Source organism: Lactuca saligna, chromosome 7 (assembly GCF_052625555.1).
Source record: "Lactuca saligna cultivar CGN05327 chromosome 7, ASM5262555v1, whole genome shotgun sequence".
In the NCBI taxonomy this organism is placed as follows: domain Eukaryota; kingdom Viridiplantae; phylum Streptophyta; class Magnoliopsida; order Asterales; family Asteraceae; genus Lactuca; species Lactuca saligna.
This window is the reverse complement of record NC_136423.1, coordinates 177,262,353-177,275,693: the sequence shown is the minus strand read 5'-3', so window position 1 is coordinate 177,275,693 and position 13,341 is coordinate 177,262,353. Positions and strand designations below refer to the sequence as shown.

The 13,341-nt window shown below is 35.9% G+C and overlaps 2 protein-coding genes across 2 annotated transcripts; one reads left to right on the top strand and one right to left on the bottom strand.

Moving 5' to 3' along the window:
* On the top strand, positions 1–5,101 carry LOC145005132 (DEA(D/H)-box RNA helicase family protein). Its single transcript, XM_078964184.1, has 8 exons — positions 1–476; positions 1,424–1,696; positions 1,800–2,123; positions 2,596–2,787; positions 2,973–3,128; positions 3,403–3,827; positions 4,197–4,354; positions 4,594–5,101. Exons 1-8 carry the CDS (start codon positions 108–110, stop codon positions 4,932–4,934), a joined length of 2,238 nt encoding a protein of 745 aa, XP_078820310.1. The 5' UTR covers positions 1–107; the 3' UTR covers positions 4,935–5,101.
* A 1,687-nt stretch (positions 5,102–6,788) lies between these two features.
* On the bottom strand, positions 6,789–10,153 carry ATRBP45C (RNA-binding (RRM/RBD/RNP motifs) family protein). Its single transcript, XM_078963037.1, has 6 exons — positions 9,628–10,153; positions 9,036–9,537; positions 7,961–8,016; positions 7,752–7,882; positions 7,405–7,681; positions 6,789–7,054 (listed from the first exon to the last, which is right to left on the bottom strand). Exons 1-6 carry the CDS (start codon positions 9,970–9,972, stop codon positions 7,052–7,054), a joined length of 1,314 nt encoding a protein of 437 aa, XP_078819163.1. The 5' UTR covers positions 9,973–10,153; the 3' UTR covers positions 6,789–7,051.
* Between the last annotated feature and the right edge of the window lie 3,188 nt (positions 10,154–13,341).

The following is a 13,341-nucleotide window of genomic DNA, read 5'->3' as shown; positions in this document are numbered from 1 at the left end:
CTCTCCGCACCCAGAATTTTTTTTTTTTTTTTTTTTTTTTTTAACATAAAACAATCGATACCCAACTATTTCAATCACTCTCTGAAACCCTAGCAACTAATTTCCCAATGAAGAAGCCTAAATCCAAACAGTTACGTATACAGAGCCGCACATCGGAAGTACAGGAAATCGAATTACTGGAGAAATGGATAGAATTTGGGAAGCCAGAATCAGGTTCCAATCCATTATCCCTTCCGCCGCTGCCGGCGAAGTCCCCGATCGGCCGTATCGATGAGAGTACGTACTCTCAGTACGCCGGTTGCACGAAATTCCAGCAATTACCTCTGTCAAAGAATATCAAAGATAGATTGCGACAATCTGGGTATAAGAACATGACTAATATTCAGAGGGCTTCATTGCCTCATTCACTATCTGGTCGTGATATACTTGGTGCTGCCAAAACTGGATCCGGCAAAACTTTAGCGTTTATAATTCCTGTAAGTTTGTAATTTCAGCGAACAATCCAACATCTGATGTATATGCTTTTCTGGCACAATTGTAAGCCTAGTTAATAACTCCAATGAAGGCATACCCTATAGAAATATGTGTATTTATGATTATACTAGAGCTTATGCTTAAGAAAACATCATTTCTCTGATAGTTGGAGCTGATTGATGTTAGGATAGGTTGGTAATTTTTCTTTTATTTTCAAAAAAAAAAAATCTGTTTTAGCAACTTTTAGCTTCTCAAAATCTGATAGTTGGTCTCAAAGGCTGTGTTTGGCATGAATAAGCTAGCTTATGTTTGAGCTTTTTGCAATTTGTTTTTAGGCGAGACCCCTAAAGTAGCTTATAAACTAGCTTATAAGCTTAGCCTTTTAACAAGCTACTTGAAATAGCTTATTGATAACCTAGCTTTTCATGTAGCGCATGGAACACAACCTAAATGATCAGAAAATCATAAAGATAATCACTTTAACTCATACATAAAAGATATGATGATAAATACCTTATTTTTTTTTTTTAGAATTTGTTGAATGGTTGATTCATTTGCTGTGTGATGCTGGATACTGCAAACCGATGTTTCTTATTATTTGCTACTTTTATTACTTTATTTATTTTCCTGAAGTTTAAGCTGTCTTTTGTATTTGTATTGGCATATTTTGTGTATTGCATAGGCTATATGATATTTTATGAAAATTGTGATCATGTGATGCCAAATCTTTAAAACCATATGAATCTTGAAGGGGTGAAGTTCATCCATATGTTGTAAGTTATTTACCATTAATCGTTTGTGCCTTTGTGGTCAAGCTGGAAGTTGAATTTTTTTCTGCTCTTGTATGAAAAAGAAAATGTAAATCCCAACATTGTCTCTTAATCTAGTTTGCCTTCAACTTTTTATCATCTTACATCATGTTTATGATTCAAAACTTACAATTTGTCAGGTTTTGGAGAAGTTGTATAAAGCAAGATGGGGTGTAGAGGATGGAGTAGGTAGCATTATCATGTCTCCCACTAGAGAGCTAGCAGACCAGATTTTTGGTGTACTAAAATCAGTTGGCAAACACCATGGATTTAGTGCTGGTCTTTTAATTGGTGGTAATGAATATGATGAAGAGAAAGATCGTGTGAATCGAATGAATATATTGATTTGTACACCTGGCAGGCTTCTCAAACACATGGACACAACTCCAAATTTTGATTGTTCACAACTACAGGTCAAAATTCAAAATTCAATTTTCTATTTTCTTTTATTTCTCTTGTTCTTATGGAAAGTTCACTGATTTGGGTGTGTTTGAATGATTCATTGCTAGTTAACAGGTTTTGGTACTTGATGAAGCGGATCGTATTCTAGATGCGGGATTTAAGAAAGAAGTAAATGCTATAATTTCACAGCTCCCAAAACACAGACAGACTCTACTTTTTTCTGCAACACAAACAAAATCAGTTAAAGATCTTGCACGACTCAGTTTAAAGGACCCTGAATATGTTGCTGTTGATGAAGAAGCCATAGCTGCTACTCCAAGTAGACTACAGCAAAAAGTCATGCTTGTTCCTCTTGATCAAAAGCTAGACATGTTATGGAGTTTTATAAAGGCACATTTAAACTCAAGGATTCTTGTTTTTCTTTCCAGCTGCAAGCAGGTAAGTTCTTTATTTCTGTTTTATTTGAATGTAATGAATTCCATGATCATGGTTTGAATGTAGGAATTGAATGATTTTTTTATATTATCTATAATATAGTTTTAAGTTTTAAGTGTACTGTTTAGAATTTTTAGTTATACTTTATGAAATTTTTATTTGCTTAAACAGAACAAAGCTCATCCAACCCAAAGTTATCATATAAGAATGTATTTTGTAGTTGTCATTAGAAAATAAATTGTAACTGAACTAAAATCATGAAAATTAACAAAATGGTTGAAATAACATTCTCACATAGTCTTTACAAGGTAGCAAAATGGGTAATGGATTACTTTCAACTTTGTTAAATAATCAGAAATGCTAATTCTAATTGTATGACAACCAAACCAAACATTCTAATAGGTTCTATTAGGCCTTTTCTTTTTTTTTTTTTCTGTTTCTTTAATGTATTAAATTTGAAACCCATTTTTGATAGGTAAGGTTTGTATATGAAGCATTCAAGAAACTGCGTCCTGGGATACCTCTAAAGTGCCTACATGGAAGGATGAAACAAATAAAACGGACATTTATATTGCAACAATTTGTTGAACAAAGATCAGTTCTTTTTTCAACTGATGTATCTTCAAGAGGTCTGGATTTCAACAAAGGTGTTGATTGGGTTGTTCAGGTAACATTTTTTATACTTAATGGAAACATGACTTAATCCAGTAAGCTACATATATGAGTGTTCCTTTTTTTACTTACCACAGAAAGTTAGGGAAATGAGGCCTCCCCATTAAGTTAAGAAAATTTCAAAAGTTTGACAAGACTTAATGTGGAAAGAAGGAGTAAATACCATTTTGTTTTTTTTAGGTGGATTGCCCTGATGACGTGGCAGGTTACATACATAGAGTCGGTCGGACTGCCCGATATGATTCAGCAGGCCGGTCAGTGTTATTTCTTCTCCCTTCAGAAATGAAAATGCTTGATCGATTGCAAGAGAAGAAAATACCTGTTCAGGTTGACAAGGTAACATACTTATTCCCTTGCTTTTCTTAAGCAATTTTAATAGAATAGCAACATACTTTATACTCTTACTCTATAACAACACATACTTTCTTTTGAACTATTGTAATGGAGTTATAAGTACATTAGTATTTATGTGTAAAGAAATTACAAGTACATTGCTACTATAGGTAAACAAAATGTGTAATGAGAAGAAAAGTGTGTTGCTATTTCCTGCAATTTACTCTGCTTTTTGTCATCATGTGTTGGCATCTGAACATTTTGTTGCAAATTTCAGGCAAACACAAAGCGTTTACAATCGGTTTCTGGTTTATTGGCTGCATTACTAGCAAAGTACACGGATCTACAGCCTTTAGCTCAAAGAGCCTTTAAAACTTATGTGAAATCAATTTACAAACAAAAAGATAAAGAAGTTTTTGATGTTGCAAAGCTTCCCATTGATGACTACTCAGCCTCATTGGGTCTCCCAATGACCCCACAACTCCGTTACCTTGACCGTAAGAATATAGACAAAAAGAAGCTGCCCGAGGAGTCCACTTTGCTGCCCGAAGTGCCCGTGCAAAAAGATTTGATAAAGATTTCGAGTAAAAAGGAAAGTAACAATTTACTCGAGGAATCTGAAGAAGATGAAGAGACACTTGATTTACTTCAGAGAAAGGAAACGGAAAACGATGAGGACATGAAGGCGATTGAAAATATGTTGTATGTAATATGTATCCTTACTTTCTTATTTGTTTTTTTTAGTAAGTTTCATTTTTGGTCCCTGAGATTAGCTATTTTGGTCACAAAAAGTTTTCTTGCGGTTTGGTCCTTATATGTGTTTTTGTAACGTTTTAGTCCCCTTTCCAAGAAATTGACTATTTTTGGTGGCTAAAATGCAAAGATTAATATACTTAAGGACCAAGAATGATTCTTTCACTTGGAACAAGGACCAAAATTGTTACAAGAACCTCAAATGAGGACCAAAAATCAAATGTGATTTACTCTTGTTTTATGTACTTTTATGGTTAAAAAGTAATTTTTGAGATTTAATTGGTGTGATAAAATATAAATTTGACATATTGTTTGTAGGCCTACAACTAGGGTTCTTAAGAAAAAGAAGTTGAAGATTAATGTCCATAGACCAGTGGGGACACGAGTTGTATTTGATGAAGAAGGGAACACATTGCCACCTCTTGCAAGATTAGCTGCCATGAATGCTGACTCAGCACTTCTTGATAAAGATAAAGGTAATCCACACTTTTTTCTTAAAACAAAAGGGGTAAATGCAAGAAATAATCATAGCATTGTACTTTTATTTCTTATATGTACTTTATGCTGACTCAGCACTTCTTGGTTAAATTGTTTTTTTAGCTTACAAGGTTGTAATAGGAAGAAAATGAAAGTAGGACACTAAAATAAACAAAAAATGACATGTGAAAGTAGATTGTTATTTTTTGCTGATAACAAATGGGGTTTCGCATTGTAGTATTGAAGAGGTATGCAGAGATGAAACTGGATATGATCTCACGAGACAAGGAGGACAAGATTTTGGATCGCCAAAGACGTAAAGAAAAGAGACTAAAGGAAAAGGAAAAACATAAAAGGGCAAGAGATAATGATGATGACGTGGACGAAGACGACGACGGCTTTTCTGGGTCCGATAAAGACACACGCAACCTTAAAAAATCAAAAGTGTACTTTGATAGCGATGGTGATGATGATGATGTGGCAAGGAAAGATGAGGTGGCATCGAAGACGGATGCGATATCGTTGCGTGAACAAGAGGAACTTGCGCTTAAGTTGTTGAGCTCTATGCACTCATCATGAGTTGTTAACAGCTGTTTAATGTGTATGCCCCATTTTTGTACGTCTTTAATTGAAGTGAGAAAGTAAAGGTTTAAGTTGTTTTTGGGAGATCATCTGTGGTAGATGGGGTTGATACTTGATTGTAACTGTAACATTTTATAGAAATGACTGCTTTTTTTGTCTTTTTACTTTTTAGGGTTAAGGTTAATGATTTTTTTTTTCTTTTATCGTCGATCCTCAACATCTCAAAAAGCATGTCAATAAAGTCATTAGGCCGTGGTGTATAGTCGTATACCCACCATACCACCACCCCAAAAGTATATAATCATAACATTTAAACCATACCATTATAATGAACTTCTTTTTTTTAATTATTTAAAAGTATTTGTTTTTTAATTAATAAAAAAGTAGAGAGATAGAGAGAGAAATAAGATTATTGGGTGTGGTGGTTCATGGTCTACACCACAATTTGGGTATCAATGTGGGGGTGGGAATGGTGTTCTTTTCACATGCATATCAAATGACCTTATCACAAACTTGAAGTATTCATCCAGTTACCATGGTTATGTGAATATATTATTTGTAAGTTTTTCCGTTTTCCTGGACATGTGTGTTAATCCATGTGTAAAAGAAATTGTAAATAAATGCTACTCAAATACAATCCCAAGGCATCGACAACGCTTTCATATCCTCATACAACAAAGAAATTCATAATTCAAGCTTTTGGGAGTTCTCGGTAATTGTAAGTGTCCAACCCTTTTTCGAAATTTAGTTGCTTGAGTATACATGTTTGTAATTGAAAATAGTTTCTATGTAGAATCCAGATGTTGTGTATCTGAAAGTTGATCTTAACTTTCAATGAGTGTTTATACGTTATCCCTCCACATATTCTGATGGCAACATTTTCTTTTCACATACCATGATTTTGCTGGTGTGGATTTTAATGATTGTGTAAAACATTCCTCAAACGATTTCATGCAAGAACCTTGTGAAAAGCCTTAGTACCATGTCCCAAATGTACGTTATTGGTAAGAGAATATCCATTTATGTAGACAACTTTGGTGAGCTTCTAGAGGAATGGTTTGAAGACGATAAGGAAGAAGTGGTTAGTCCATATGAACATGTATATATTGTTGCCAATGGGTACCAACTTTGCTACCAAAAATGATACCAAAAAACTTTTGGTCAAGATATAAGCTTCACAGATGAGTGATCATGAATCTTTTCACATAAAGTTGGGATCAACTGTTAAATACTTGTGGATGGGCGAAGTACATTATGATATAAGAAGAGCAGGATCATCAATGAATCTAGAATCCGAAATGCTCCATTCTAGATTTCTAGACATACAGGTCATTATGGTAAATAGGGAAATACACGATAAAACCAATATATCTAATCTTTGATGTTGTCATTTTTTGTCGATATCTTTTCTTTTTCGAAGTAACTTTAAATACTCTTACGTTGTTTTTTGAAAAAAAATATAATCCTTCCACAATTGTTACATTGAATCGTAGAACTGCTTATAGAATGCCCATGGTATTGCAACTTAAAAGCTTTCCAATTGAACAAATGCCAATGAAAAGGAGTATCAGACCAATTAGTGCAACGTAAAATTTGTGGATACAAGGAGTTTACATGATTTAATAGGAAGTATGACAGTGTCTCTGAACAGCCGAAATATTTTAAAAAGGGAGTTCTAACAAGAAGCTAGAGCAAAAACCAAACGATTACATCAGAAAGTTTAACACAGGAAGTATCACGCTTTTGTTTTAGCATTTGTATATTCCAATGGGATTTTAAGTCATTTGTAGGACGATTTATGCAAACATTTAAAAAAAACATTTCTTTTTGAAAAGAAAAAAAAAAGGACGCTTGAAAAAAAAAACTAGGCTTACAGCAACAATCCAATATTCTTAACAAACATCTCTAACAATCTCAAACCCAGAGTTAGATCAGCAAACATAATATCAGGGAGAAGAAGAAAAAAGGATAAAAAAAAAAAAAAAAAAGTAACATCCACAATAGGAGATGTTTGTTTCTCTTGGGCACATATATCAAACTCCACGCACCATATATAGTACAGACTTGACCAACTTCATATAACAACTCACACCCCCAACCTTCAATGCTAATCATCACTGCAAAAAAAAAAAATAATACAATTCCAAGTCAACCCTTTGACCACCCACAAAACCTTAAAAACAATCAAGGGTATGCATAAAGGTCAGATTTTTATGGATTGAGACCAAAGGACCATTATACCCTTACATTTCGAAAAATAAAATTCTCCATAATCATTAAACAAAGTTTTCTGGCTCAACTCATTAAATCATTAAAAAAAAATGAGCCTCATGAAAAAGTAAACCCAAAAAGGTGGGAACAAGATGAAACAGATGCTTGTTCTCTCATCTCTTGTTTGTGTAAAAAGACATAAATGCCCTTTTAGTATGAATATAAAATATAAAAAGAAACAAAAAATGCATACTACCTGCTGTGGTTGTTGGTAACCACCATACCCTGCAGCCCCTGCATAGACTCCATAATAAGCATTTGGATCTTGAGGCGGAGGAGCATACCCATACGCCTCATACCCTTGAGCATATCCATAGTAAGCACCACCACCACCACCGCCACCTCCACCACCATAATGTGGCTGCTCCGATTGCCCCTGTTTGCTTGAAGGACTACGACCCCAAGAAAGCCGGATATTTTGGCCTCCTAATTCAGTTCCATTTAGAATCGACAAAGCTTGTTCTGCACACCCTCTGAAAAATAACAAACAAGGGTAAATATGGAAACAAAAAATAAACTTCCAGAGCGGCTTTATGTTGATACCTGTTGGCAAATTGAACAAATCCACATCGCTTGCCTACGGGAATCTTAACATGAATTAGTTCACCAAATTGACCAAATACCCCCCTTAGGGTTTCATCAGAAACACTTGGATCCAAACCACCAACAAATATCTGCACTCATCATTCTCAATTGTCAAACATTTAGAGATTCAAATAGAATAGCCACAAAAAAAAGACAATAATACCCACAGTTGTGTTGTTTGGGTCGCTCTCTCCCTGACTTCCTTGAGCACTTTGGTAAGGGGCTGCATGTTTCAAAAATATTTAGAAAAATAAAATAAAGTAAAGCAAAGAAGAAACATCTTATTCTTATCCAAATCAACAATGAAGAATTCCAGATGTTGTGCCTAAAAAATGGTCAGTAACTGCAATACCTGTACTCCAGCTTCTGTTGGAACTATACAAATACAAATACTAAAAAAAGCACAAGCCTTGAAGGGCAATACAAATTATTAAAAAAAAACACATAACAAGATTAGGGAAAGATTAAAGAATTAAATTTATTCTATATATAAATGTGGTCTTCTGTCTTGATACAAGAAAAATAACTGACAACACGTGTCCAAAGCCTAACGCATGGGTAACACAGCAGCAAAAAAGAAAGAAAACCCAATACTCAAAGATGATAATTGGATGTTGAAAGACTGAATATGACAGGAATATAAAGAGGTAAAAGACTGGAACAAATAGAAAAGATGGCATGATATGAAGAAAAGAAACTTGAAAAAAAAGAGTGCAACTACGAAAGAAGTAAAGCAATTTACTTAAGACTGGTAAATAATTACTGAAGGAACTCGGAAACTAAAGGGAAAGGAAATGAAAATTTAGAAAAAGGAACTGTAATAAGGAAAGAAACTCATTACATAAACAAAACCACTGACCTAAACAAGGCCACTGCAATAAAGTGGAATCAATTCGGCTGAAATCAGTTCCAGGCACCCAAAAATGAGAGCCTCTCTGGGTCCTGCTTTTGAGACAACATGAGCTTTTATAAGTTTTGTGTGTCTTTTACATAATTAAATGATCCCAGGTTCACAAATGCAACTACTGGAAAGAAAAGATATGAACTCCTGGTGTCCAAGGCATGAGTGACAAAAGCTATCTAAGAACCACCGACTATAGAAATAAAAGAGTAGACCAAAGTCTATCTAAAAAAGCAACAAAAGAAACAAATAAGATAGCATACAGTATTCCATTTCAACAAAAGCAATCGTTTGAGGGTAGTTACACAGGAATAATAATTCTAAAGCATTCGAAAACGTACCTTTCTGCATACCACCTCCACCACCTGCACCACCACCACCACCACCTCCACCACCACTCTTGGTAGCTGCAGGGCCAATACGCATTGGCCTGGATGAACATAAAACACCATTCATTTCAGACATGGCACGAACTTGCTCACTCTCCTCTCCAAATCTAACAAAACCATATCCTTTAGAGCGTCCAGTAGTTCTATCAGTGACAACTTTCGCTCCCTTGACTGACGGGTAAACAGTTTTGAACGTTTCTTGCAATATGTAATCCGAAACATCAGCAGCAAGATCTCCAACAAAGATTGTGTAGTCAGGAGTGTCATCATTGCGTCTCTCACCAGCACCAAGAGTTGCCCAGTTAAGGCGAAAATTCTGCTCAGCAGATGGCATCAGCGTCCCATTGTAGGTCTGTAAAGCATTTTCTGCACCAGCACGACTCCTGAACTCAATAAAACCATAGCCTTCAGGTTGTCCAGTTTGTTTGTTTCGAATAATCTTCACCGTGAGAACCTGAAAATAGAATTAGAAACAACTTAAATCGCAATTCCAATTTTTCAATACATACGTAAAGAGCTCATTAGGGAAAAGGATCAGTAGTACCTCTCCGGTGTTGTAGAAGCAATTAGTAACATATGTTTCATCCATCCAATACTGCAAGTCTCCGATCCAAAGAGACCGAATCTCATCGGAACTCGCCGGAGCAGAAGAATACTGCTGCGACTGCTGATTTGCTTGCATCATATGTTGTGCTTGTTGCTGCTGCTGAGGCGGTGCCTGTTGCTGGGCCCACATATGGGGCGGCAGTGGTTGTTGGTGCTGTTGTTGAGCCGGTGGGGGCATCATCCACTGCTGTTGCGGTGGTGCTTGTTGGTACTGCTGTTGTTGTGGTGGCGGCTGCATCGGAGCCATTGGTACCGGTGCCATGCCGTTTCCTGGTTGCATCATCTTGTGAAAGGAAACCTAATTGATTCGACAAATCAAACTGTTTATAGGGTAGAACAATAATATAGAAACCCTAACAGAATCTATCGGTAAAATTGAAGTATAGGGTTGATCGATAAGAACCCTAGACGGATCGCAGAGACCCTAAATCCAGATAGGGTTGATTCGTGCGAGAGGATATTTTTGTGAGAGCCGTAGCATTTTATATACCGAGATGATTTGGGCCGGTTAAATCGGCGGACAATAAGAAAGTAAAAGGCCCATTTAGTCGGATCCATTTTCATAAACCCATTAGGCCATTACAAGGATAATTTAGTGACATTATAAAAGTAAAAGGACCATTTAGCGGCACCCATAGTACTTTTATACATTTATTGGGCTTTTTTTTTCTTTTTTTTTGGAAAATGAACTAAAAACCTTTTAAGTTTTGTAGAAAAATCATATAATTTTTTTTTTCGGATTTTAAGTTTATTGAAGGGATAAATGACTTAAAGAGTAATTAAATTATACCTTTAGAACATATTCAATCACATAATTTTTTTTTTTGTGCACCATTAACCCTTAGACTTGTTTTTTTGTTTAAAATATACCACTATTACTAGCAATAACAGGAAAATCTATTTTGGGGGTTCACCTCCAGCGACATTTCAGATGGATACAAACTCCAGTGGACGCCTAAAATGTTTTTTTTTCAAATATAGATCCTACCTCGTCTGAATCTCTTCAAGTTTCATCAAGGTAAAATTAATCCTAATCCACCATAACAAATTCAAAATCATCATTTGGGTGTTTTATTATTGTGGATTTTGCTATTTGATTACAATTTACAAACAAAAAAAATGATTTGTAAGGATTAGGAGCAAGGAGAATCGGAGTGGCATCACTCCCACCGCTTGACTGCTTACACGCAATGAGAATTTTGTTCATATCCCATGGAAAGGGGTCTGTAGCGAAGATCAACATAGATGCTCAATCGTTCAACAATAAGATAAATTTAGTTGCGACCCAACTTGTATCATAACACCCATATCTCAAGATGGTTATTTTCAGCATCTTCAACCACTCTACGACCTAATCAAAGATCTCGCCTCCCATGGCAACAAAAATTAAGTCTGAAATTCCATATCCTTATAGTCAAAAATTGATTTCGTTTAAATGATTACATATAATCGTTTATTTTAGGGTTTGTGGAGGCGTTGAGAGGGTGTTGTAGGACAGAAAAATTGGAAATGATGGTGTTCTTTTGTAACACTAAATTGATCGGGACATGTCCCAATGCGACTCAGTTTGTGTTATGGGATGGTTTTCATCCATCTGAATATGCTAATCAAGTCTCTGCTAATCAATCGACATCACACTTTTTTTCTTATAAACTTTGTATCACTTCATGTACAAAATGTTCTATAATTTGAAAAGGGATAAATCAAGTTTCTATTACTATTATTATTGTTTTTCGTTATGTATGAATTCAAATCATCGATTATAGTTTGTATTCAAAAATCTCATATTGAATTTTACGGGTTGTTTCTATTCGTTCAATGACTTTAGATCTTCTAAAGCAAAATCTTTTTTGTTATGTTTGAATTCAAATCATTGATTATAATTTGTATTCAAAAATCTCATATTCAATTTTAGATGTATTTGTTTCTATTCGTTTCATGACATAGGATCTTCTAAAGCAAAGTCGCCATTACATAAGCTTGTTTTTGTTTCATTTACTTGATTATCATCATCTTTATGAACTTTAGTTTCCAAATATTTCTTCAAGTTTGCAACTTTATATGGGAGTGTGAAGGGATAAAGGGTTTGTAATCTACAAGGGAAAAACGAACCTAGTAGTTCGGTGGTGGCTCACGACGAATGTAAAGCAATATGTAACGCTCGGGTTTTCAGGGCTAAGCATTTTGTCAATGTAATAGTCTATGTCAACTATTGTAACTCTTTTTGAAGTAATAAATATGAAATATTTGAGTATTATGTGAACTATGTGTTTATTATAAATGTATAATTAACAAAGAATAAAAATGAGCGTCAAAATTAAAGTGTGAGATAATCCCGATATCTCTACATAAAGTTGTAGAATATGTCTCAAGGTTTCCATACATATAAAGAATGCCGAAATCCGAGCTATAATGAAGTAGTTATGGCCCGCCGAAGTTTTACGGCAAAACCGGCACGGCACCGGAAAACATAAAATAGTAAATTTACGATAGAAGACTTTTTAACCTTAGAAATCTAAACAAAAGTTGTAGAATATGTTAAACTAAGAACATCGATAAAAAGAACGCCCAAATCCGACTTCGTATGAAGAAGTTACGCCTTTTCGAAGTTTCGGACTAGCAGTGTACTACCCGAAATTCGAATGCTTGATCGAGCGGTTTTTAGCCGACACGACCTGAACGAGAATCGAAGATCTTGTTGAGAGTAGCGTAACGAGAAAAAGATGGGCAAAAACGGATGTCGGATGAATAAGTTATGAGGATTTAACGAACCAATCGTGTCCCGGCTCGTTAATAATATAAAATTTAAAATCGAGCCAAAATTAGCCGACGAAGTCTAAATGAAAGTTGTAGAGTACGTTCCCACCTTCGCTTGGATATAAAGAACGTCAAAAACGGAGCTCGTATGCGAAAGTTACGAATTTTTGAAGTTTGAACTTGAAAATACGAAACTGATGCGAAATCGGATGACGTGGCCGCTTCTGAACCGTCGCTTGCTGACCACGGCTTCGCTCTGGATCGTGCCACGACACCTCGCCTTACGCCGCGCGTACGAAGAGAACTCCCCGCGTCCGAGTACGCCTCACGTCGGAAGTCGCTACGCCTCGCGCCTACCGGTGTTGCGAGCCAGCTGGTGCGAAGCTGGCACCCTTATCCGAGCAGTACGCCCAGCGTACCCTCGGTACGCCCCGCGTAGAGGCGACCTTCGGCCCCTATAAATAGGTGCGAACTTCTCCGGATTTTTCACACCATTTCTCATTCTCTCTCTAAAATCTTTCTCTCTCTAAGGTTTTGAAGCCTCCCTATGGTCTAGGTGAACCCCTAGCACCCTAAGGAAGCCCCGAGGCTCCCGGAGTCCCGAGAAAAAGGAGTTTTTCGGTTTCGAAACGCTGCTCCAATTGAGTCCCGGTTTTCGATAAAATTCGCTGTAAGTATGCTACGCTTACGCAATTTTTAATATAGTTTCCAAATAATTATAGGAATGTTATTAGGTCCTTAAAATAATTATTTGGGCTATTATTATGAGATATATCGAGTATTATTAATGCGTAATAATACTCAGACTAATTAATTTATCGCGGTTATCATTAAACTAAACCCTAGTGGTACCGATACTAGGTTTTATCGAAGCGCTGTCCGAGTGCTGAGTCAC

Bases quoted from the DNA above. Each gene is read 5' to 3' on its own strand.
- LOC145005132 (XM_078964184.1), top strand. From the start codon at position 108: ATGAAGAAGCCTAAATCCAAACAGTTACGTATACAGAGCCGCACATCG. The intron at 3,129-3,402 runs GTAACATACTTA...TGCAAATTTCAG, and splicing joins TACCTGTTCAGGTTGACAAG to GCAAACACAAAGCGTTTACA. The intron at 4,355-4,593 runs GTAATCCACACT...TTCGCATTGTAG, and splicing joins ACTTCTTGATAAAGATAAAG to TATTGAAGAGGTATGCAGAG.
- ATRBP45C (XM_078963037.1), bottom strand. From the start codon at position 9,972: ATGATGCAACCAGGAAACGGCATGGCACCGGTACCAATGGCTCCGATG. The intron at 8,017-9,035 runs GTACGTTTTCGA...TGAAACATGCAG, and splicing joins TGGAGGTGGTATGCAGAAAG to CCCCTTACCAAAGTGCTCAA. The intron at 7,682-7,751 runs GTATCAACATAA...GTTATTTTTCAG, and splicing joins TTTGTTCAATTTGCCAACAG to AGGGTGTGCAGAACAAGCTT.